The 23,162-nt window shown below is 38.9% G+C and overlaps 1 protein-coding gene across 12 annotated transcripts in view; it reads right to left on the reverse strand.

The window, feature by feature from the left end:
• Nucleotides 1-23,162, reverse strand: part of PKHD1 (PKHD1 ciliary IPT domain containing fibrocystin/polyductin) — a 369,459-nt gene that overhangs the window by 88,453 nt on the left and 257,844 nt on the right. For all 12 annotated transcript variants that reach the window (XR_012501162.1, XM_074348887.1, XM_074348889.1 and 9 more), the window contains 6 exons: nt 20,821-20,908; nt 12,144-12,298; nt 10,605-10,757; nt 5,242-6,120; nt 4,439-4,607; nt 2,153-2,310 (listed from right to left, as the gene is read on the reverse strand). Coding sequence is in view for 11 of the 12 variants with exons in the window: in XM_074348887.1 (XP_074204988.1) it covers nt 2,153-2,310; nt 4,439-4,607; nt 5,242-6,120; nt 10,605-10,757; nt 12,144-12,298; nt 20,821-20,908 (1,602 nt within the window). In the remaining variant the exon portion in view is untranslated. The remainder of the gene's footprint in view (nt 1-2,152; nt 2,311-4,438; nt 4,608-5,241; nt 6,121-10,604; nt 10,758-12,143; nt 12,299-20,820; nt 20,909-23,162) is intronic.

Below are 23,162 nucleotides of genomic sequence, written 5' to 3' on the forward strand. Positions count from 1 at the left end.
TCAATAGGTACAATTCCTTGAATTTCATATTTTTGTGCAAAAAAAATGAACCTGCCGGTTATATTCAACATATATCACCAGCATATCAAAATTAGTACTTGTTTGGCATGTTTCATGCACTCAGCATTAACTTTTTATAAACCATCCTATAATCCATAGCATGTCACTCTGTTGCAAAGATAAGCCTTCAAACCTGCAAAAAATTTTAAGGAAAGCATGAAAAAGTGTTGAAGCATGAAATTGCATGGTAATTAAAAGACTTATGTAGAAACTCTTCTAAATGCTAAGTGCTATAAAACAGTAATAGTTCTAATGGAAGAAAGGTGGAAACAAATAAAATGATACATAGAATGTCTTGGTCCCAGGACCCCATATTAGAGATAAATCCTTAAACCAACCATCTAGGGCCCCAATTTCTCCTGTATGTTCTTAAGTGGTTTGGAGCAAACAGCATTGATATTCCACTTGGTTATCAAGAAGTCATTCATTTCATCAGTCCACCCACTAATACTTGTTGAGCATCCCCCAAATACACAGCAGTGAACAGGGCAAAATTCTTGCCCTCACCCAGTTTGCATTCTAAGAGGGCAAACAGTAAGTCAACAACTAAACAAGCACAGTTATAGTATGATTCCAAGTACTGGAATGCTGACAAAAAATAAAGCAGGCACAGTAGGGTTAGAGAATAATGGAGAAGTAATTATTTTAGACCAGGCAATCAGGGATGGCTTTCCTGAGGAGTTGCCATTTGAACAAGAGGAGCCAGCTCTGCAAAGAAGTGAGACCAGGCTATTTCAGGCAGAGGAACTAGCCAATGCAAAGGCCGTGAGGTAGGGATAAGCTTATCATATTAAAGGGAAAATAAAACCATGATGAGTAAGTCAAAAGGGTATCATAGAAGATGAAGGGAGAGAGACAGGCAGGAACCAGAAACTACAAGACTCATACACTCGTACTTTGGATTTGATTCTGAGTGGTAGAAAACCACTGGAACGCTGAAAATATCACTTTGGCTACTGTGTGGGAAAGACTATAAGGTACAGAAGTGAAAGCAAGAAAATCAGTTAGGAGACTAGTCAAGTGAGAGATGACGATGGTTAGAAGTGGGAGAGCTTGGGTGAGGAAAAAGAAGAATAAAGGATTGCTCCTTTTTTTTTTTTTTTTACTTAAATAGCAACATGAATGATGGTATCAATTACTGAGGTAGGGTCAACGGGCAAAATGCAGGTTGTGGATGGGGGCAGAGGTCAAGAATCCTACTGGGGGCATGTTGCCAATGATAATTCCCAATGGAGGCAGTTGGATGGAACAGATCAAAGTTCACGGTGGAGTCTGGGCTGGAGACACAAACTGGAGGTCATTAGCACTGAACGGTATTGCAGCTTCGGGCTTGGGAGCAGGATAGGAAGAGAAGAGGTCTCAGGACAGAGCCCTAGAATATTCATACATTCAGAACTTAAAAGGAGAAAGGGAGACTAGAAAAGAGGTCCGAAAAGCATCAGCCCATGACATAGGAAGAAGGCTGGGGAAGTTCTTTAGATCTGTTTGCAGCAGTTTCCACCTGAACAAAAAAACTCAGAGTCTCATTATTAGTGAAAGAAGAAAGACAATGATCTCTTCAGGGGTCCAGCCACAAAAACTGATGGCCAAATGGGCTGCAGTTGTAAAAGCAGGAAGAATAAGGAGGGCTTTTGATCGCAGTCCCCCAGCGACAGTTAGAAGATGGAGAAAAGGCAGGCAAAGAAGAAAGCATGCATCTACTCTCCCAGCTTTCCACAGTGAGAGTGTGCGGCTCTGATGAACGACAAAGAAAGACTCAGAAGCCAGAGGAGGTGGCTCCACGGCAGATGCCGTGAAATGCTGAGCACAGAGAGCACTGCTTTGGGCCCAGGTGACCAGAGAGCAGACTGTTCCCTCCACCTGTGCACAGGGGTGTGCCGGGAACCTAGACTTTTGACACAGACACAGGCAATCTCATGGAGGGCAAAACAGTGTTGTTGTGACACCTCTTAAGCACTCGACATGCCTGTGACACAACTCTAGAGCTCACTCAGTTCTCCAGGATTTTTGTTCCCACTGGACACACAGCCCGACCAGCTCCGTCACACTCGTGCTCCCCCTACTGGCGGTGGCGAGTTCAGAGAGCACTGACCTGTGTTGAAGAAGGATCCAGTCCATTCCCCCTCGGTTTTAGGAAATACAGAAACTGGTGGAGGTAGACCCAGGGCTCTCCCATCCAGATCCTTAAAGAGATATCTTCTGGGGCTTTCGCAATCTGGTTCAGAGCAGATCAGTGTTTCTAAATCTTTCCTGCGAAGACAGAGAGAAAGCAATTCTCTCATTTCTATGATGAGCAGAGAAAAGGAAGTATAGATTGGTAGTGCTGACCTTAGGAAAAATAAATTCAAGAGAATTTTGTTATTAACAATATGTTATATAGATAAGAAAGAAAACTCTATAGAATATGTTATTTCCAATTTATATGTTCAAGGAAGAAAAGACACTTATTAACCAAATATTCTGAATATCTAGATAGGTAATCTTTACATAAATTGTTAACCTTCTAAGATGTAAGATACAATAAAATGTTCCTAACTCTAATATCTACTAAACATGATGTAATCATTGCTTTATGGAACCTTCAGGCCTTGCAGTCTTCTAAGACTATCATCATAATATCAATTATATTTGTGCTATATGCAAACAAGGTAAAAAAAAAAGATGTTCTCATTCAACAAATATCTTGAAAGCCTACTGCTTGTAGGCTGGGGAATACAGTGGTGATAAAAATAGACATGGTTCCTTATACATTCAGAATTTAGGGTAGATATACAACTTACTGGCAATTAAAACATTGAATTCGAGAGAATTTACCTGATTTCCGCTGGTCTAATATTTTAGGTAACCTTGGTTATAATATTAAGTATTTACAGCATGGCAATAGGTGTCAGGTATTAATAGTACAAAGAATCAGATGCTAATATCATTTAGCTTTACAACTATTTGATCCCATAGGTAAGACATGAACATAAGGGAAATTGGACAGTAGAAAAAAAGTGACAGAACAACACAAATTGTGTACCTAATAATGTTTAGGTTCCAAAAATGATTCAGGGATAGTCACCAAAAAGAGACTGGTGTTGGACCAAACACATAAACTTTCTTTTTTTTTTAACTGAAGTACAGTCAGTTTACAATGATGTGTCAATTTCTGGTGTACAGCATGATGTTTCAGTCATACATATAAATGTACATGTTATTTTTTCATCTTCTTTTCCATTATAGGTTATTATAAGATATATAAATATATTCAATATCTTGTAGTAGCTTATGATGAGAAAGAATATGAAAATGAATGTATATTCATGTATGATTGAAGCATTGTGCTGTACACCAGAAATTGACACAACATTGTAAACTGATTATACCTCAATAAAAAAAATAAGATATTGAATACAGTTCCCTGTGCTAAACAGTTGGACCTTGTTGTTTATCTATTTCATATACAGTAGTGTGCATCTGCTATTTCCAAACTCCTAATTTATCCCCCACCCTTTCCCCTTTGGTAACCATAAAAACATTTTCTATGTCTGTGAGTCTGTTTCTGTTTTGTAAATAAGTTCATTTGTGTCTTTTTTTTTTTTTTTTTTTAGATTCCACATATGAGTGATATCATGTGGCATTTTTCTTTTTCTTTCTGGCTTACTCACTTAGAATGATGACATTAGAGTGATTATTCCTGATTCTTTTCTTCCAACTTAAGACATTTTCCCCGGTGTTACAGGGGAGGAAAAAGTAACCCATTCTCCCTGCTTCTAACTTTCCAACTTCCTCTAATGGCAAAAAGAATTCCTTGTCTAGTTTTTGGATTCTTTAATAAAACTCGCAGCTTGTATGTTCAAGAACAGGAGTTACACGTGCTCCGTGTCTAAGCCATATCGTTCATTATTCCTGACAGCAGACATGGTCTCCTTCTATCCACTAGTCCCTGCACAAAGGCTCCCAAGCCTTCTTCTGAAGACTAGTGACACCATACTTCATGGAAGATTCAGGAATTAGCGTCAATTTTTTTCCATTGACTTTGAAAATATCCCAAAGAAGTATCTCTAATAATGACAGAACAATTAAACAATATCAGTACAACTTGCACCCCATCACATCCCCATTTGTTAGCCAGAAGATGCCACACAGTGAATCTCAGATCCAAGAGAGAGAGCCTCCACCTTGTTAGTGAGAGAAATTGCAAAAATCATATATCAAAGGGCATGAATGTAGAAGGGTAAAGAATTGGAGCCAATCAGTCCACCATATCTTCCTAAAAGGACTTACTTCTACTCTCACTGATGATTTTATCCTTTAAAAAAAAAACTGTTTAGGTATTTGGAGAATGACCACATACTTCCTAAATATGGCTCATTATAAATATCAAAACTGGTACCTGGTTTGTAAAGGAGGAAAGTAGAACTTGTTTTTATCTTTGATCTTTCGCATCCTGGTCCTCTCTGCTGTTATTGGATGCACAACTCCAGTGTTCTCTGCATTGGGCAGGATGCAGACATCTAGATCATCACTATAGCAACTCTTCACAAAACTAGAAAAGGTCACATCTGAAAAAAAAAATTCAAGGTATCGTAACATTAGATCATATCACTACCAACCACAAATATCAACTACACAACCAAAATTTCTTATACTAACATATCTCCAGGGTAGTTCCAGGAGTTTACGTTGATCTTGACTTAAGATATCTTTCATTCTTGAATTCCAACACACTGAAGTCTTGAGACCAATACTTACCATCAAAGGTTTGATCAAGATCCAGTGGGGAGTGAGTACAACAGTAACAGAAGAGACCTTACAGAGGACTCTCCGCATAGGCTGTAGTATAACTGAACTTAATCCTCGCTGCCCCACCAACTACTTAACCTCAGTGAGGCACAACTTCTGAGTCTCAGCGTCCTCCTCTGTGTAATAGGAAAAATAACGCCTACCATAAGAGATTAGTCATATAATCCAATTAAATAATGGCTGTAAATTTCTTCAACATGTATAAAGAAACGGCTTTTTAAAGGAATCGCTCACTGTCATCATAAACCACCATGGTGGTTACCAGTACCCAGCAGGTGGTCCACTGAACAAGCACTGGACTACACGGTCCAGTGGATATAATTTCAAAATACTATTAAAGATGTTAAGCACAGACATATGAAACAACATTGCTTGGAAACGCAAACATCCTACCTTGAAGTTTTATGATGCCTGAAATGGAACGGCCACTCCTCACTTTGTGCCACGGCTCCCGAGGCCACTGATGTGGTTCGGAGGTGAACACAGGCCACAAAAGACCAACTCGACCCCCTCTGGGATTGGAAGGAGCTCGATCCGCCGAGGTCACGTTGGCAGAGCGGGGCTTGACTCTGTCCTGAATGCAGTCAAAAGATGAGCTTGTGGCCACAAGGACTGAATTCTTCAGCACAATCCATACATTTTCAATGTAACACTGTGGAGCAGAAGACACATACACTGCTGCCCAAAGGCCGACAGCATTGTCCACCAGAGTGACGTTCTCTACTTCCACGCTGTTCTGCACACGCAGCATGGCACCATAGTCAAAGTTCTTGAAAGCCAAGAAGCCAGAGACACTGGTACAGTTGTCAGGTCCACACTCCTGATAGAGATGGAGGCCATGAAGACATGAGTGCACCACGTTGTCAGACCAGAGAGCTTCGGGAGAGGAGCACCTGTGGCCCCGGACGTGAAACCCAAGTCGCTCTGATCCTGCCACAACGTTGCCATGGAGGTGAACGTCCTTGGCCTGATTCACTTTGATTCCTGCCACCCACACAGTAGACCATGCTGACTGTGTCATGAGAACCACAAGGTTATTGGAGAGAGAATAGCCTTGACCCTCCAAATCAATGCCGTGGCCCACTGTGCCAAACACCAGATTGTCATTTAAAATGATCCCACGACTGGCCACTGCACGAATGCCCCCACCGCAGCTTTGGTGCAGAGTCGAAGATATTATCCAGGATCCTGCCGACACGTTGGTGAGGTCGATGGATGAATACAACGGCGACCCCAAGTTCCGAATTTCCACATTGAAAAGTTGAAGGACACCTGCAAGCCAGACACATGGCATCAGGTACTTTCTTCCTCCCTCCCTCCAAAAGGCGGAAGCATGGGCCACTCATCGGCATCAGGAGATGCAGGTTTTTCATTAAAAGGCAATAGTTTATTTCCAGCGCCAGCACTATCCCGCACACCACTGAGTCTCACCAACAAAATAAGAATCATTAAAAATATCACACTACGGCCTGAGAAAGTCTCCTGTGCCTTCTGAAGAGCCTGGTGATAGGATGGGGGAGAGGAAAGAGACACAGGAAAGAGATAGGCTTTGCAGATGGGCACAGCTAGCTTAAAGATGCTGTGCACCTGTCTGCAGGGCTGGGTCAAGGGACCGGCTAAGAAAGAAGAGAATGGGGGCCACTCACCTCGAAGTCAGGTCTCCTCTCAGTAACCCCATGTGGAAAGGCCATAATCATCCCCACAAAGATACCACATGAGTGAAAATAATGGCCAACTACACACAATATTTTAAATCTTTTTAAGAGGAGTTTAAGTGCAAAACTTCTGCTCAATTTATGTCCAGAAACATGATATTCAATACATGCTTCCTGATTAAGACATAATAGAAGCAGTAACATATTTTAAGTGACTTTAAAGAATAATTTTTTTCTCTATTTCTAGTCCTAGCCATGCAATATTCCCTGTTTCATTTTCATAAATAACAGGATTTTCTACATTTTTTTTATGTCAAGAAAGGACAGCAAATTACTCAGTCTCATTGGGACTTCTACTTATCCTATTTTAAGCAGATATTGTTAAAACAGTATAAAATACAGCCACTAGATTGATTTAAAAATATGAGCACTAATTTAATAGTGTATATACTCTTGATAAAATAGAAAATAATATGAGCATTGAGGAAAAATGAAGTGAATTGATAAATATAACACCTAACTCTAAAAAGCACTCATTGCAAACCATGCACTATATTTAGCCATATGTATCTACATATCTCTGCATACCATATATATGCATTCTTTCTTTATTGAAGTACAGTCAGTTACAATGTGTCAGTCTCTCGTGTACAGCATCATGTCCCAGTCATGCATATATGTACATATATTTGTTTTCATATTCTTTTTAATTAAAGGTTATTACAAGATATTGAATACAGTTCCCTGTGCTCTACAGAAGAAACCTTTTTAAATCTATTTTTATACATAGTGGCTAACAATTGCAAATCTCAAACTCCCAAATTCATCCCTTCCCACCCCCTTTCCCAGTAACCATAAGATTGTTTACTATGTCTGTGAGTCTGTTTCTGTTTTGTAGATGAGTTCACAGTGTCCTTTTTTTTTTCTTTTTTTTTTTTTTTAGATTTCACATATGAGTGATAACACATATGACTGATAATTTTTGTAAAACTCCTACAAGATAGGTGCAGTGATTATCCCCATTTTACAGATAGGAAAACTGAGGCAGAGAAGCGGTAAGTAACACGCTGGGACTTGGACCTAGGCGCACAGATGCAGAGGCTGTGTGGTTAACTCACACACAAGCACAGAGGGGAAGAGTGTGGGACAAAATGGAGTCAAAGACACAGCTTTGCACTGAGATCCCGGTGACTGGGCTACAGCCCTGTGCCAACAACATATCTCATCGGCCACTTCTTTTCTTTCTTCTTTTTTTTTTTTTAAGGTACTGTTCAAGGTAAACTATAAAGTTATTTCCCTCAATAAAAACAGAGGGAGCTGTGGTGTTTTAGTAACAGTATTTCAAGCTCCAAGATGGTTGGTCCACCCTTACTCCTCCACCTTCCCCCTCCCCACCCTGTTTTCACAGATGAGAAACCTGAACCCTCGCAAATCAGCGACCAGAGGGAACCAGGCTGCTGCGAGGAGGGCGGATGAGGTATGTGTGTCCTTCTTTGTGGTCAGACAACAGAATTCCAATAGATCCAAATTCCTCAAAGGACGCTGATTCAGGAGACACTGGTAGATGGTGTGGAAATGTTCACAGAACGATAAAACTATTTGTCTGGAGATAACACTTCGGACGTAATTTGAAGTATCCCTCACCAGCAGCACACAGCTGAAAGGGCTCGTAGGACCTGCCCTCCAGGAACTCCAGCACAAAGGGCGCCAATGCCGGTGTGAGTCCACACGCAAAAGCTTATCTCTCAGAATGGAACATGGTTCTAGAATCTCAGCCAAGGCCATGCATCATTCTTATTTTACTTAGTGTGTTTCTTTTTTTTTTTTTTTTTAATGTCGTACTTGCATGGTTAAAATTCAGTTTTAAATTGTCCAAGATCTTTTGACTTGTGTGCATATTAAATCAACCAATGCAAACTAATCAAGTGTAAATACTTAAAATGTCTTGAGTATTTAAATGGAGAATTAAGCAACGATTTTGTTCACCACTCTTCTCTTAATTTTCCTTCGGTTCATCACAGTTCTGAGTACACCTTGCTGGATATTACTGGTCAGAAGGAGGAGAATGACAGAGGTCTCTGATTTAGAAGCAAGACGTGTAAATCCTGGCCTGCATTTCTGCCCTATAACCGTTCAACCCGTAGCTGGCAACCTTGTCCTACACCTGCAAATCCTGCCTCATCCAGGCTCTGGAACATAGTACAGAAAAATCCAAGGGTTCTTAATATAGTGCGGGGACCTGGATTGCATTCTGGAACAGAAAACGGACATTGGTGGAGAAACACGCAGAATCTCAATAATGTCTCATGTTCAGTCAATAGTCATGCACCAGTGTTCGTTTATTGGTTTTCACAAGCATATCAGAGTTGTGTCAGATATTCACAAGAGGGAAATCTAATGAAAGGTACACAGGAACTCTTCATACTCCCTTCACAACTTAAAAAAAAATCTAAAGTGATTATAAAATTGCAAATTTAACTAGGGTTTCAGAATCAGGCTTGAATTTGAAGGCTACCTCCACCACTTGGCAGCTGGATGACTTTTCCTTCTCTTCGTTTATTTAATTCATCCACATTTACTGAGCACTCAATACCCAGCACTTCCTCTACTAGGACAAGAGGGCTGAGAGCCCCAACCTTACCCTCAAGAAGTTCACAAGCTCATAACAAAGTTTCACAAATAAGCAGGCAAATTTATGATAGACTCTGTTTCCATCCACAAAGAAAGAGGATAAAATGTCTCTCTAACAAGGATATTAGGATTAAATGAAATAAAACAGGTGTGAGGAGGAGCATGGTTCCTGATCCACAAAGAAGCATCCAACACAGATTCCCTTTCCCTTCCCCGGGGACGACCTAAGAGCCGTAACCAGCAGGCTGAGGCTCAGGCCCGAGTCCGGCCTGCGGGTGGTTCACCTCTGGCTCTGATGCTCCGCTCTGAGAACTGACCTTCTCTCCTGCTCCTGTGACCAGGCTCCTGCCTGGTTTCTTGCAGTTTCCGTGAAAAGGGGCCCTGTCTTGTGCTCCCTCCCTAACCCTCCATCTTCATAAACTACTGGGTAGTTGTGTGTTTATGCATCCAGAACTCAGCCTCTGTCTCAGCCTTCCAGAACAGGGTTCTGCCACCTCCACGCAGACATTTTGGACCAGATCATCCTTTCTGGTGGGAAGCTGTCCTGTGCATTGTACAATGCTGAGCATCTCCCCGCTGGGTGCCAGAAGCTCTGCTAAAGTTGTGACAAGCAAAAATGTCTCCAGATAGTGCCGAATGTCCTTTGGAAGGAAGGGCCAAGCAAAATCACTTCTGTTGAGGACAGATGGAGCGAGGCTCATGGAGAGAGAGCTTGTTCTAAGGACCAGAAATCCTGAACCTTTGATTTAAGGACCAAACACTGCCCTTTACCATACTGGTAAAACAGAAGTGCCCACCAAAAGTGTCCTATGCTCAAATATTTGGGAAGTGGTTAGGTCTTTTATGCCTGGCTTTCTAAGTCTTTATTATATTTATGGACACAGCGACTTTCTAAGCTGGAGCTTTATTTGACTAGGAAATGACTTTGGACAATCATATGAAGGAATCCAAGTTTAAGAACTAAGGTACTAATCAAATAATTTTGCAGCATTCCAAAAGCGCTACAGCTTGAAAGAAATGAGAGAAACTGAACTGATTCTTAAAGCAGTCTAGAACATGCAAATCATTCTTCTTTAAATGTACACTATTAATTTATAGCAGGAGATGAGGCCTGCCATCAGATAGCACATGCTACTGGGAAAGAGTAATAGAAATTCAGGAAAGAGATAAAATTCAAGGGGTCATTAAATCATCCATAATTTCAAAGCAGAGGAAATTTCACATCTGCCAGAGATGTTTTTCTGAGGTAAAAATGAGCGTATGTGCTAATAGCTAATATATTATTTTAACATCACACTGATAATTAAGCACAGATTAGGATGGAGAATTCGTGGCTTCTCAGACCACAAAGGAGCAACTATTTTGAACATTGTATTTTGTATGTGAAAATTCCCACTGTTGTCATTTCTGAGTGTCCCAGATGCCTTGGTTCCCAATTGGTCATGCTTAGAGACTTAAAATTTTATTTACCTGAAAATTCTTCCATGCTGGACTTCCTGAAGGACCCCACGAGCAGTCTCCCCCTACACGCTGTATCAGGCTGGATTTGTATATTCCGGGTCAAAAGTCCAACCTCAGCAGCCAGACGAACAGATCGGCCATCCTCCATCACGTGGACGCTTCCTGGGGCAGTGGGAATTGGGGGAGAAAAAAACTTTAAAAACCTATTTCAGAAATCCTCAGCTGGGGACCCAGGGAACCTGGCAAATGAAAACACTCCTTTCCCCGCAGAAGACCTCCCAACATTAAGGCCTGCTTTTCCTCGGGCGTTCTCCACAAACGTCAGCTGAGAAATGAAAAGCGCCTTCCCGGGTCTCTCTTTGGGATCAGAGTGAGAGTGTTTGAGCAAGAATTCATTTCTCCTCAGTCACTGTGGGTCTTGGGACAGGCGGCTGGTGCGAGGATGTCAGGGCAGACGGGTCCAATTAGGGGCATCCCCAACCTTCGATTCATCAGTGTGAGATTTCCGCGTCTGGTTGTGCATGGTCCGTGGACCTCTTTCACGCGAGGGAGGAACCCCCGATCAACTGAGGCAGCGACAGGACCCAAGCAGCAGCAGCAGCGCCCTCTCCTGGTGGGCCTGGAGCTCATCGCTCCCCGAAGGAGCTTTCTCAGCCTTGCTGGTTGGTGCCACGACCCACCATTCACATTTCACCTTGCATCTTACTGGCGAAGATTGCTAACAATTTCTCTTTTCCTGCCACTCTTTAAAAACAAAATCATCCCTGAAACTGTGATTTAGAAACTGTTTTAGCCAGAGTCCTGTGGAAAGCACATATTTCCCTCTCACATATCAGAGACAAAAAGATATCCTCTAACTCTTCTATTTCCGTGTTTTATTAGTTAGTAACTATATTTCCTGGGTTAAATGTATTTATTAGACTTAACCAGGAAATATGGTTATTTACTATTTATATGCCATATGTTTGAAGTGTATATTGTGTGTTAAAATACTCAGTACTTTTTTTTAAGAAAAACATACTTGGCTTCTATCTGTCTGTCTGTCTGTCTATCTATCTATCTATCTTTGGTGGTGGTAGCAGTAACAGTCAATACAAAAGATAAACTTTCAGTGAGGAAGGGCACATTCCTAAGTGTGGAAGAAGAAGTCATTATTTACAATAACTACCACATTCTAAGTGATTGTGTGATTCAATGTGCCAGGAAATGAACTGGAAACTCATCTCCCATAAGGTTTATTCTGGCTTAGCCATGAAAATGCCCGGTGACCTTGAACAAGATTCTTAGCCCTTCTGCTCGCTTCTACAAGTCCCATTATAAATAAAAAGTTAAAAAATTCCCTGATGTCAAAGTATTTTTTTAAAAAAAAATTAGGCAATAAAATTAATGAAGGGATGTAGATAAAGGCTTCTAGGATGAGCCTAGGGCAGTAATAAAGTATTACCCATCCCCCTGGAACACTGATCAGATCCAAGGTCCCCAGGCAGGTGACTGAACGCGTTTTTCTGGGCTCATTCACTTCCCTTAACTAACAAACCAAAGCCTTACCAATGTGCCGGTGTTTGAGCCGTTCATGAATCCTGATATGATGGCCCTTGACTTCTTTCACAGTGAGGACCTCAGCTTCGTGAGGCTCATAAGAAGAGGAACTCAGGACAATCTTGTCGTGGGGTCGCCAATCCACCGTGTCTTCTACTATAATTCTGTAACAGTGTAAAGATGATACTCAGCATACGGGCTGTGCGACACAGATCACCCACTAACTTCGGGGAGGAAAGGAAATCCACTGCAAGCAACAATTCCCACCAGGGAGGTTAAAGCAGACATATCAAGCCAACACAGAGAAAAAGAGCTTTTTGCAAAAATGTAATGCTAATGGAGTTAATCTTCTGGCTTGTATGTACACAACACAGAGACAGCAAAGATATTCTGTGGTCATGAAGTACAAGATAAAGGAACAAGAAAAAGTTCTAGAGTTGAGTATATGCCTTCTACACATGGTTTCCTAAAATGGAAATCTTCTTCCTCAACTGCGAAACAGTTTGAATCATGAAGGTATTTTTCAGGAGGGATGTTTTCTCAGATTTGCTGAAGACTTCTAATACCGCTTTCAGACAATTCACCATCATGCATTAAGGCTCACACTTTTACAGTCAAGCAGACAATGCGAATCCGAGAGGTCTCAGTAACTGTGTGACCTTGAGAAATCACTTAACTCTTCTGAGTTTCACATCTTCATTTGAAAAGTGACAATATTTGGAGCTTCCTTTCGCCATCCCTTGGTCATTGAAACGATATACAAGCCCCCGTGTCCCTGTCTTTGAAGTAAAAGGCTTTTGCTCTAGGATCTTAGGTCTCCACTGAGCCTCAAAAAGGCTGGCTCAAGAGTTAGTGATTAGGAAATGTGGAGACGTAGAAACAAAGAATAGCTGTTGGTCTGGGAAACCGGTAACAATTTAGACTATAAACCCACCACATGGCAGAATCATCAAAGATATAGATAAAGGCCTGACACACCGTTCCTAAGTTGTTTTTACAGGAAACAGACCCCCACCAGATGAGAACTGCTGACCACAAGCATATAGACCCCATACTGGTTGAAGCCAGAAAGTTGATGATGCTTGAAACTTCACCTTGAGGCCAACCAATCTGAAAATTGTGCATGAGCTGATCATGCCCCCTACAGCCCCCTCCCTCATGCTGCCTTTAAATTCCTTCCCTGAAGGCCATCAGGGAGTTCAGATTTCGAGCACAAGCTGCCCATTCTCCTTGAGTGGTGCCCAGCAATAAACGCTGTACTTTCCTTCTTCTGCACACGGGCCAGCAGACACAAATTTGGTTCGTTAACATTATTGCAGGAACAAAGGTATGCATTCCTTGAATGTGTTATGTTTCAAGCATATATATATAAAACAATGAGGGTTTCATTCATTTTTGTTTATTTTAACTCACATTTAATAAACAATTTTGTTCAGTCTTTCACTGCTGCCTAGCTTTTCCTAGTGAGTGTGTCTACTTTATTCTGCATTCACATTCATTATTGACTTCAATGACATAAGTTTATATTGTCTGCCTCTTTTGCTAATGCTCTTATTTTAGCAAGTTTTGACAATAAAGTCTCCTTTACCAGTAAATGTTCATCCAGGCAACAGGTCCATGTGATTAGGCAACACATGTTGACTGAGCAACTGGTATGTATCAGACACCATAGTAGGTGCTAGAGACACAATGGTAAATAAAACATATACACTGTCTTTAAAAAGCAAATGAGATGGGGAATAAAAACACATTGAGAACATTTGAGGATGGAGGGTCCCCATAAGCCTACTCTTCTCTGGTTGTTCGTTTCTTGGGAAATTATACCACACTTCACCCAGTTGCTCAGATCAAAAATTCTACAGTGACCTTTGATTCTTCCCTTTTACCCAACCCATCAGCAAATCACGTTGCCTCCATCTTCAAGGTGTATTTAACCACTTCTTTCCTCCTCCATCACTCCCACCCGAACTAAACCATCAGTACATGTCACCTGAAAGACGGCAATGTTATTGCAGTAACAGTTGATCTCTCTGTTTCTACTTTTGTCCCCCTAACAGTCAATCCTCCGCACAGTGTCAGTCAGATTCAAACACAAATTGAACCCTGTCCCTGCCCTGTTTAAAATCTTCCAATGACCATGATAAAATCTAAAACCTTTATCATAGGATTGATATAGTAGCCATTTAATTTCAAAGAACACATGGTCTCCCTTTGAAGACTCATGGTAAAACATACTTAACACTTGTAATGAGTAAAAAAAAAAATTCATTTTAATTCAGGTATATAATCTCTCTTGATTTATCTGCAATCCAAAAAACCAATTTAATTTAGAGATAAACTGATATAATAGTATATAACAAAAGAAAATATATTTTTTCAAACATCTTGCTAAGGTTACTTTGTTTGGTAGTGTAAGAAATGAGCCTAAGTTTATAAAGTTAAAGTTTATAAAGTCTGAGTTTACAAAATGAAATTTATCCTCCAAAGATATTACTCTAACATTCCTCATAAAATAAAGCAATTATATACAAATGAATTCAGAGCTACAATTCTGTTGGTGAAAATTCATAAAGGGGTCCAAGTAAAATCTGGACCCATAACAATACGTTAGAAAGACTTATTAAACTGACTTTCAACAGTAGGAAGATTGTAGGTCAATGTTTAAAGAAACATTTTAATAAGATCTGTAGTTCAGTTAATACAGTACTAGTATCAGCTTGCCGGGTTCAATAATGTCAATGATTATGTAAGATCTCATGAGGGACTGGTGAGTAAAGGGTACCTGGGAACTCTGTACTATTTTTGCAACTCCTTGTGAGTCTTAAATTATTTCACAAATTGTTAAAAGGTTAAAAAAAGAAATTATCCATAAAATGAATACATTATGCTAATTATATACATCATTCATCCAAACTCATGAAAATACTACTCCTCAGGACTGATTCTAAGTAACTTTGTTTCGAATATGATTTTGTTTTTAATATTTGTAATACATAGAACACGAGCCCAGGAATCAGACAAACCATGGTAAAAATTCAGCCTCAGGAACCCCTAGCTTTATAAACTCAGAAGTTTCATTTAACTTCTCCAGCCTCAGTTTTCATATCTGTAAAATGCAGGTGCTAAGACCTAACTTACAGCGCTGAGAGATTTAGATGAGATCACGTACGTAACATACTGGGTATTTGCCTGACACAGAGTAAGCCCACAGGACAAGAACTCAATAAGTGGGAGCTAGTTAATTACTATTGATAGTTTTAATTAATAAAATTGAGTTTCTTTCAAAATAGCCTGTAGCTCAGATCCTGAATGAGGTTTTAACACATCCTTATAAGAAAAATCCATTCATACGGCTCCTGCCAAATTCCAACTTGCTAACCTTATAATAATTAGAGATTCTTATTGATCCCAGTTGGAAATGCATACCTCACAAATCCTTTTGCATAAAAAGGCACTTCAGACTCAACATGATCAAATCCGAACTCATAATCTTTTCCCCCAGATTTAGTCCTCTCCTAGTGAGTGGTACCCAACCTTCCATCTACACAGCCCAGAACCAAGAAAGCACCGCACCCCCAATTCATCTCAGAGATGTTATCTCCTCTCTGTGTATCTGCCCACTTCTCTCCGTTGCCACTTCAGCTCCTGACTAAAAGCTATACCATCTCCTGCTTGCATCTCCTAAGTGGTGTCCCCAAGCCCGTTTTTGACCCTTCCTGTTGTCTGCATTGCACATACAATGATTTTTTTTTTTTAGATAAAAAAATGTGGTTATCGGTGCTACCTCCCACCCATACTATCCTCTTAGAAACCTAAAACAGCTGCACGGTGCTCGTAAGAGGCTAAACACTGAAATACTTGGTATCACCGATGAATATGGCGCTGACCCAGACCTGCCCCCTGGGAACCCCGCCACGCTTGGACCGTCCTCTCCTCATTAGCCATCTTGGCCTTCTCTCCAGTCCCTCATGTTCTCCGTCCTTCCTCCCACCACAGAGTGTCCTCTTGGGCCTTTGCCTCTCAACCACCTGGGCTGACCCCTCCTTCTAGGATGACTCCCTGTCATTGTCTCCCTGAGCCCCAAGTTTTATATCAAATTGCCGTCTTCACATCTCTGTCTGGTAGCACATTCCTGCCATCGCCCGCCCTGACAAGTCTGCTCCTCTCCCCGTCTTCCCTCCATCGTGCACCAGGTTGATCCATCCAAACACTTGAAGGACTCGCCTGACATCAACATTCAATCAACCCATCAGCAGGTCCGCTCAGCGCCATTTCTTCTCTCCATCTCCACTGTCTCCTCCACAGTCCTAGACACCGTGACTTTTGGCCTCAGCTGGCCTCCTGATATCCCAGCTTCTGCTCTGGTCTCCACGATCCATCATCTTCCCAGCAGCCAGAGTGGTTTTCAAAACACAAATCGGATTCCATCAATTTCCCCGCGTAAAACTTTTCAGTGATTTTCCCTTTGCCCTCTCAGACCTAAACACAGTACCGTGGGACTGGGCATTTGTAATGTCATACAACTCTACCCTCTGCTCACTCTGGTCCAGCGATAGAGACCTCCTTTCTGTTCTCCATCCCCCAGAGGCCACCTCAGAGACAATGCTGTGTGTCCCTCCTTCCCCATGCTCATCAAACAGGTGAGCCCTCTTACCATTCAGACCTCAGCTTAAATGTCCCTTCTCCAGAAAGATCGTCCCTGTCCATTCGCTGTAAAAGGGTGCACCTCATACTCCCCAGCTACCTTGGATCACACCACTTTGTTAATTTCCTAACATGAACATTTTTTAATCTGCAACTCTGTCATTTATATTTCTGTATTTGCTTCTTTATTGCCTATGTCTCTCCACCAAGATACGACAGCCCATACGACAGCTGTCTCTTCAAATTTGTCTCTAGGTCTGCAGTGCTGACAACAACCCCTGGTACAAGGTAGATACTCATTGGATGTTTGTTGAATGACTGAACGGTGTTTGCTCTGGCGAGAGCATTCTTTACACACACACACTGCCCCCACTTTTAAAGAAGGCCCCCTCAACTCTCAGGTCCCACCTCTGAAATCACTTTTCAGGGGAGCCTTCTGTAACCACAATGACTGCCGCAAGTTCTCATGTTCTCAGAATCCTACGTAGCCTTTCTTCATAGCACTTATCGCAGATGTAATTTTACATTTACTTTATATTTATTTGATTAATGTCTGGGGGCAGAGACCATGTCGATTTTCACCTGTTATGGTGTCTTCAGGTCATAGCTTAATATTTGACACACTGTTAGAATTCACAAAAATCATGCGGAATAAATATATAACAATGCTAAAATAACTACAAATGTAACAACTACTCTGCGATGACGTAAAGCACAGCAAAGCAGTTGCTAACTACCATTTCACCAAGAGGGATCCTTGCTGTGCTGTGTGCCCTTCCAGACTCTTCTCTGTCCACTACATGCATACATAAATATTATTTTATATTATTTACAAGACTATACTAATACGTAATACTATCTGCCCCACCCCCTGAAAGCTCACATCTCTTCCCCTTTGTCAACTTGGAATTCACTCTTTTTCACTTTTGCCAATTTAAAATTTTTAAATGGCATTTAATTTTTGTTTAATTAATATTTATTTCAGGTCTAGTATAGAAGAACACTTTCCCTTATGTTCACTAGTCAGATGTATGTCTTCTTTTGAGATTCATGTATTCAAACTCTTTAGCAATTATTCTTCTGATATGTTCCTACTGTTTTTTTTTATTCCTAAGAGTTCTTCACATATAAAAATACTAGCCTTCCATTTGTATTATTATAAATTGCAAATATTTTCTCATTGGTCATGCACCCTTTCATTTGGTAATTGACATGCAGAAATATTAATTATTTTACGTTGTCAAATCTATTATTTCTTGCTGTTATGGTGGTTGTATTTCTTGTTACGATCAGACAAGTACTTCCTAGTTTAATATTACATAATATTTACTTAAATGTTCTTCAAATAATTGTATTTTTTTTACCTTTAATTCTTTTAAACCCATTTATAATTTAAAGTGTTAAGTGAGAATCTAATCTTATATTTTTCCAAAGCATTGACCAATTATTCCATCACAAGTTTTCAACTAAATTGAAATGCTAACTTACTCCAGTTCTAAACAGTAATACACACCTGGGTCTATCGCTCAGTAGTCTTTTCTGTTCAGGTGCCAATAACAATAAAGTAATTACTCATATTAAAGGTATATATATATATATATATATAGTAATAGCTGGTAATGTTTGGCTATCTTCAAGTGTTTATTGTTCCAAAAGGCTTAGATTTAATGAGTTAGATTCCAAATGTGTGTGATTGGCTTGTGATTAAAGTTGCATTAGATTTGACATGTTTAAAATATTGAGCCTTTCCACTTATGTTATGCATCACCATTTATTCCAGTCTCCTCTCATGCTTTTGACTAGTGTTTTATAGATTTGCTTGTATAGCTCCTGTTTTTCCTTAAGTTTATTTATAGATATTTAAAGTGAAATTTTAAATAAGATTTTACATTGTAATTGAAAACTTTATTGCTCACATATTACAAGGCTATTGATTTGTGCATTTACTGAATGCAATTGACAGTTTTTCAGATGACCAGTTTTCTAGGACAAAAATGTATGTAATCCATAAAAAAAAAATGATAGTTTGGATTCCTTTCAATAGTAATGCATTTTTTCTTGATTCAGTATACTGGCTAAAATTTAATAACAATATTTAATGATTATTTTTAATCACACTGCACTGCAATACACAGTGATTTTTTTTCACACAGTGATTTTTAATGTTAGTTTTTCCATTAAATAGAAAGTTGTTTATTTGAGAGACATTTTTAGCTATTTATTTTATATTTTTATTTAAAGCAGTGATTCTCAACTAATGACTAACCCACCCTATTAATAAACATTGATTTAAGGATGTATCCTTGTAGTCTTAAGTTATTGCTTATTCCAAGAGTGCAAGCTGAATTTTATTAAATGCATTTCTGTTTTGCGCCAAACTGAACATGTTCTTTGTCTTTATACTTATTGTTTAGGTAAATTATATCAGTGAATTGTTTCTTTACTTGAACAAATCACACTCTTTTTTTTCTAATAAATTTCTGGATTTTATTTTTTGCTGTTTTATTTAGGATATGACTTAGATGTTTCCGCAGTTTTCTTTTTTGAGTTACTTTTAGCAGCTGTTTTAAAAATTATTTTAGACTTGCTTACTAAAACGAATTGAAAAGCTTCACATATATTCCCATGCTGTGGAATAGATTGTACAACAGAATAAGTGTCTGATATTTGGATGGTTGAAAGAATATGCCATAAATTTATTTGAGTCAAATATATTCTCAGGAATAAATTTTTGATAACTTAATGTCTTTTGCTATGATATACTATATATTATACATATATATATATACACACACATACACATATATATGCACATAATCTACTATGAAAATGTCTTATATAAACAGGGCCCTGATTAATACATTAACTTTCAAATTTTATGTAGTTTTATTTATAAAAACAGTTAAGTTGTCTTATTTTTATAACCATATTTACAGTATTATACTTAACTTATTCCAATGCTTACCTTATATATATATATACTTTACATACCTTTACACTACTCCTGAATTTTATTTGTATTCTTAAATTTTAGATTCAGTATAATCTCTTTATTAGAACACCTTTTCACAGTTTTTTCAGGTCTTGCAAAGCAAAAGGTGTCTTTTGTTTGCTTTCACATGTGAATGGCATTTGGCATTTGGCAGGGTCTTTGTTTATAATCCAAGCCTTTGCTTATAATCTTTTTCCCTAAACATGTATAGATTTTGCACCTCTATCTTCCTACATCTAATACTGCAGGGGATTCTAATGTTATCAAGCTTTATGTCCCCTTTTGTTTTCTTTTACTTTTTTCACTGTTTTTTCTTGCACTGTGAGGATATGTAGCAAATCATCATTCTTGAAGTTGTTCAAACTGAATGGAACTACTCCTGGGTTGGTTATGTGTATTTTAGTTAAAGTCTGAATTATTCTTTGTGTTGTCATTTTTCTGGGCTCTTATTTAAAGGAGCAGTTATCAATGTGTGCTTTGTAGTCTCTGTCTTCTATTTCTAATACCTTCTCTTTTAATATTTTTCTCTCTTGACCTTGTCCTCTGCATTCAGGTAGACTCCAGCAGTTTCTTCGCATGCTTCCTGCTCCCTCTGAGGCAATGGTGATTTCATTCTTCACCGCCTCCAATTCATTATTAAATTCCATTATCACAGTTTAAATTTCACAAGAGTCTTCATATGCCTCATCTCACTCCTATTTTATTTCTATTTATCTCCTAACCAGTGACATTTCAACTCAGACATTGTGGTCCCCCTTTATATTTCATCTGTTTTCTCATAGAATTTATATTTCTAAAGATATATTGACAGCAAAAAAACATGTTTCATCTAAAATTTACTTCTTAAATAAACTAAATCATCCTTGCCTTTAGCTTATTTTGTTCTTCCATTATACTACAGAGAATTTTTTAAATCCCTAGTCTTTTTTTCCATTTATTCATCCTTGAATTATGATTCTTAATTGAAAATCTAATTTCATATTGTAACAGAACCTCAAGCAGAAGCAAATGAAACCAAAAATATATCCTTAACTTACTCTCGTTCCTTACCTCTCATTGCCTGAGGCGATATCAGCCCCAAGATGTGTCCAGGATTTCTTCGGATAAGCACTATGAAGTTGAACTTTCCCAAACACCCCTGAAAATAAAAGGAGCAACAGTTGGATAGGGTTGGAATAGGATAGCACAATTCAGAGAAATTAAGGCCACACAAGTAAAACTCATGAGAAAGGTTATTGTGCAAGATACGTGATATGAAGGGGTCCACCTTATCAGAAAAAGGATATTTAAGTGCTTTATTTTCAGCAGGTCAACTACATCTCACAGGACTACGAAACCTATTTTTATTCTCAGAAAAGCTATAGAGAAATGAATGCTACACCACATCTAGTAACCCAAAAGCTGGGAAACAGACCACTCTAACAGCTAACTAGTTAGATTTCCACCATTGGGTGACTCCAAACCATTTGCGATTCTGTTGGAAGTTAACTGGCTTTGAAATTCTATGTTATACACTAGATTTTCCAAAGGCAAGGGTAGTTTTGTTTCCTGAGGAAAGAGATTTGGGGCTATGAGCTTTGTTTTCAATGGTTGGACATCAGATTTTTTTTGCATTGCAGATATCAAAGGATAGATCTCTAGTTCCTTTGTTTCAAAATATAATTTATTTCAGACTCATAAATTAAAGTCCTACCAGGGACATGCTTGATGCAGTCCAGTTTTATTCCTTCAGGTCTTTCCTCTTACATGTTTTATTGCCATTGAAAACCATGTGAAGGAAAATTCCTCATATTCTAGTGGTCTAAAGACGTTTTGTGCATGAACCAGAGCAATAACAAAATTATGATCATGCACTCCTAACACATGTCTATTCATTTGTTTTTAGATAAAGAAACATACATACAAATGAATATATTCATACGTGTTTGAATAGAAGTTCTAATATTTTCTTCCTGCACCCAAAGAGATTCGTCATCTTCATACCCACAGATTGGTGAACGCTGTTTTATTGCAAATCACTAATCTTGAAATCTAAAGATTTCACAATTTTTAGCAGAAAATGTATAAACAAGAGAAGCAAACGCCAGGCAGGTATAAATAATATGCCTTGGGTTTTCATCCAATGAGAACTAAAAAAGCTCGAGTCATCAGAACCTTATCTACTGCTTATGCCAACATCCATAATTTTTTCCATACTCGACTTCAGCAAAAAGTCACAAGATAATAAAACTACAAGAAGGATTAATGGGAATGTGAAAAATGCTCTCAGTTTTAGGACATGTCCTGGAATCAATTTTTCATTAATGGTTTTATATACATATGTATATATTTTATAAAATATCATCATCATCAAATTTTTTAATCTTTTTGACTATTAGCTAAGTAGCCTAGACAGGGGAGGGACATAAAGTAATTTAGAGACATTTCCAACAACAACATTTCCAACATTAACAAAAACCAGTTTATTTCCTTTAATTTACCAGAAAGCAGATTTCTTGATCATTCCCAATCACCAAAAGTTTACTGTAAAATGACACCACTGCTTAGCTGTTTCAAGGAGATTATAATACTTGAAGAGATTAAAATGTGTCATGTACTTATGAAATCACACAATTTTAAGCATGCAGTGAAACAAATATTTCATGGCTTATTCAGTTTAGTATCTGAGAAAATTTCAAAAACACTTGCTTGGCCAAATGGCTGGAGTTGGGGATCAAGACAGCCACCCTCCCACACTCCTAACACAAAGTTTAATTCAACATGGCACTCCCTGGAACAGAGTGGACACCACAGGCAAAAAGAACTCGTGTTCCTGTGGTGATCCATCTAGTCTGCCAACTTGGAAAAAGTAAAATGTTCCTTAATCTCGTATTCTTAAAAAGATAAAATAAATAGCATAAATGAAAAATCACTTGGAAATAATAAAGCACTATCAACGTAATGGCATTATATGGCTATACATTATGAAACCAGGTTACCAAACTTCACACTATCCTAACATGATTGTTTCCATCTTACTGGGTCACTGCGACCTTATCAAATTAGTAATGCCGTACAGAGAGAATAAGAAAATACTAGACGTCTGACCAAAAGCCTCTTATACCTATTCCTTAAAACTAAGTTACTGTGTAGCTCTTATTCCATAGTCATAAAAGCCCAGCCCCAGACTCTGTGCTCTTGTCTGGGCCAATTTTAAAATAAGATTTGGTAATGAGGCAGCATCAAATGAGGAAATTGTCAACAGTCAATGTTTCTTAGTAATCTATAGATAGTTTTTTAAAAAAGTATCAATAACCACATAGTATTTATAGTTGCTAACACAGCCTGTTTGTCCAGGCTTTGGTGTCTGACCAATCCAGACATAAATCTAAGTTCTGACACTATGAAACTGT

Source organism: Camelus bactrianus, chromosome 20 (assembly GCF_048773025.1).
Source record: "Camelus bactrianus isolate YW-2024 breed Bactrian camel chromosome 20, ASM4877302v1, whole genome shotgun sequence".
In the NCBI taxonomy this organism is placed as follows: domain Eukaryota; kingdom Metazoa; phylum Chordata; class Mammalia; order Artiodactyla; family Camelidae; genus Camelus; species Camelus bactrianus.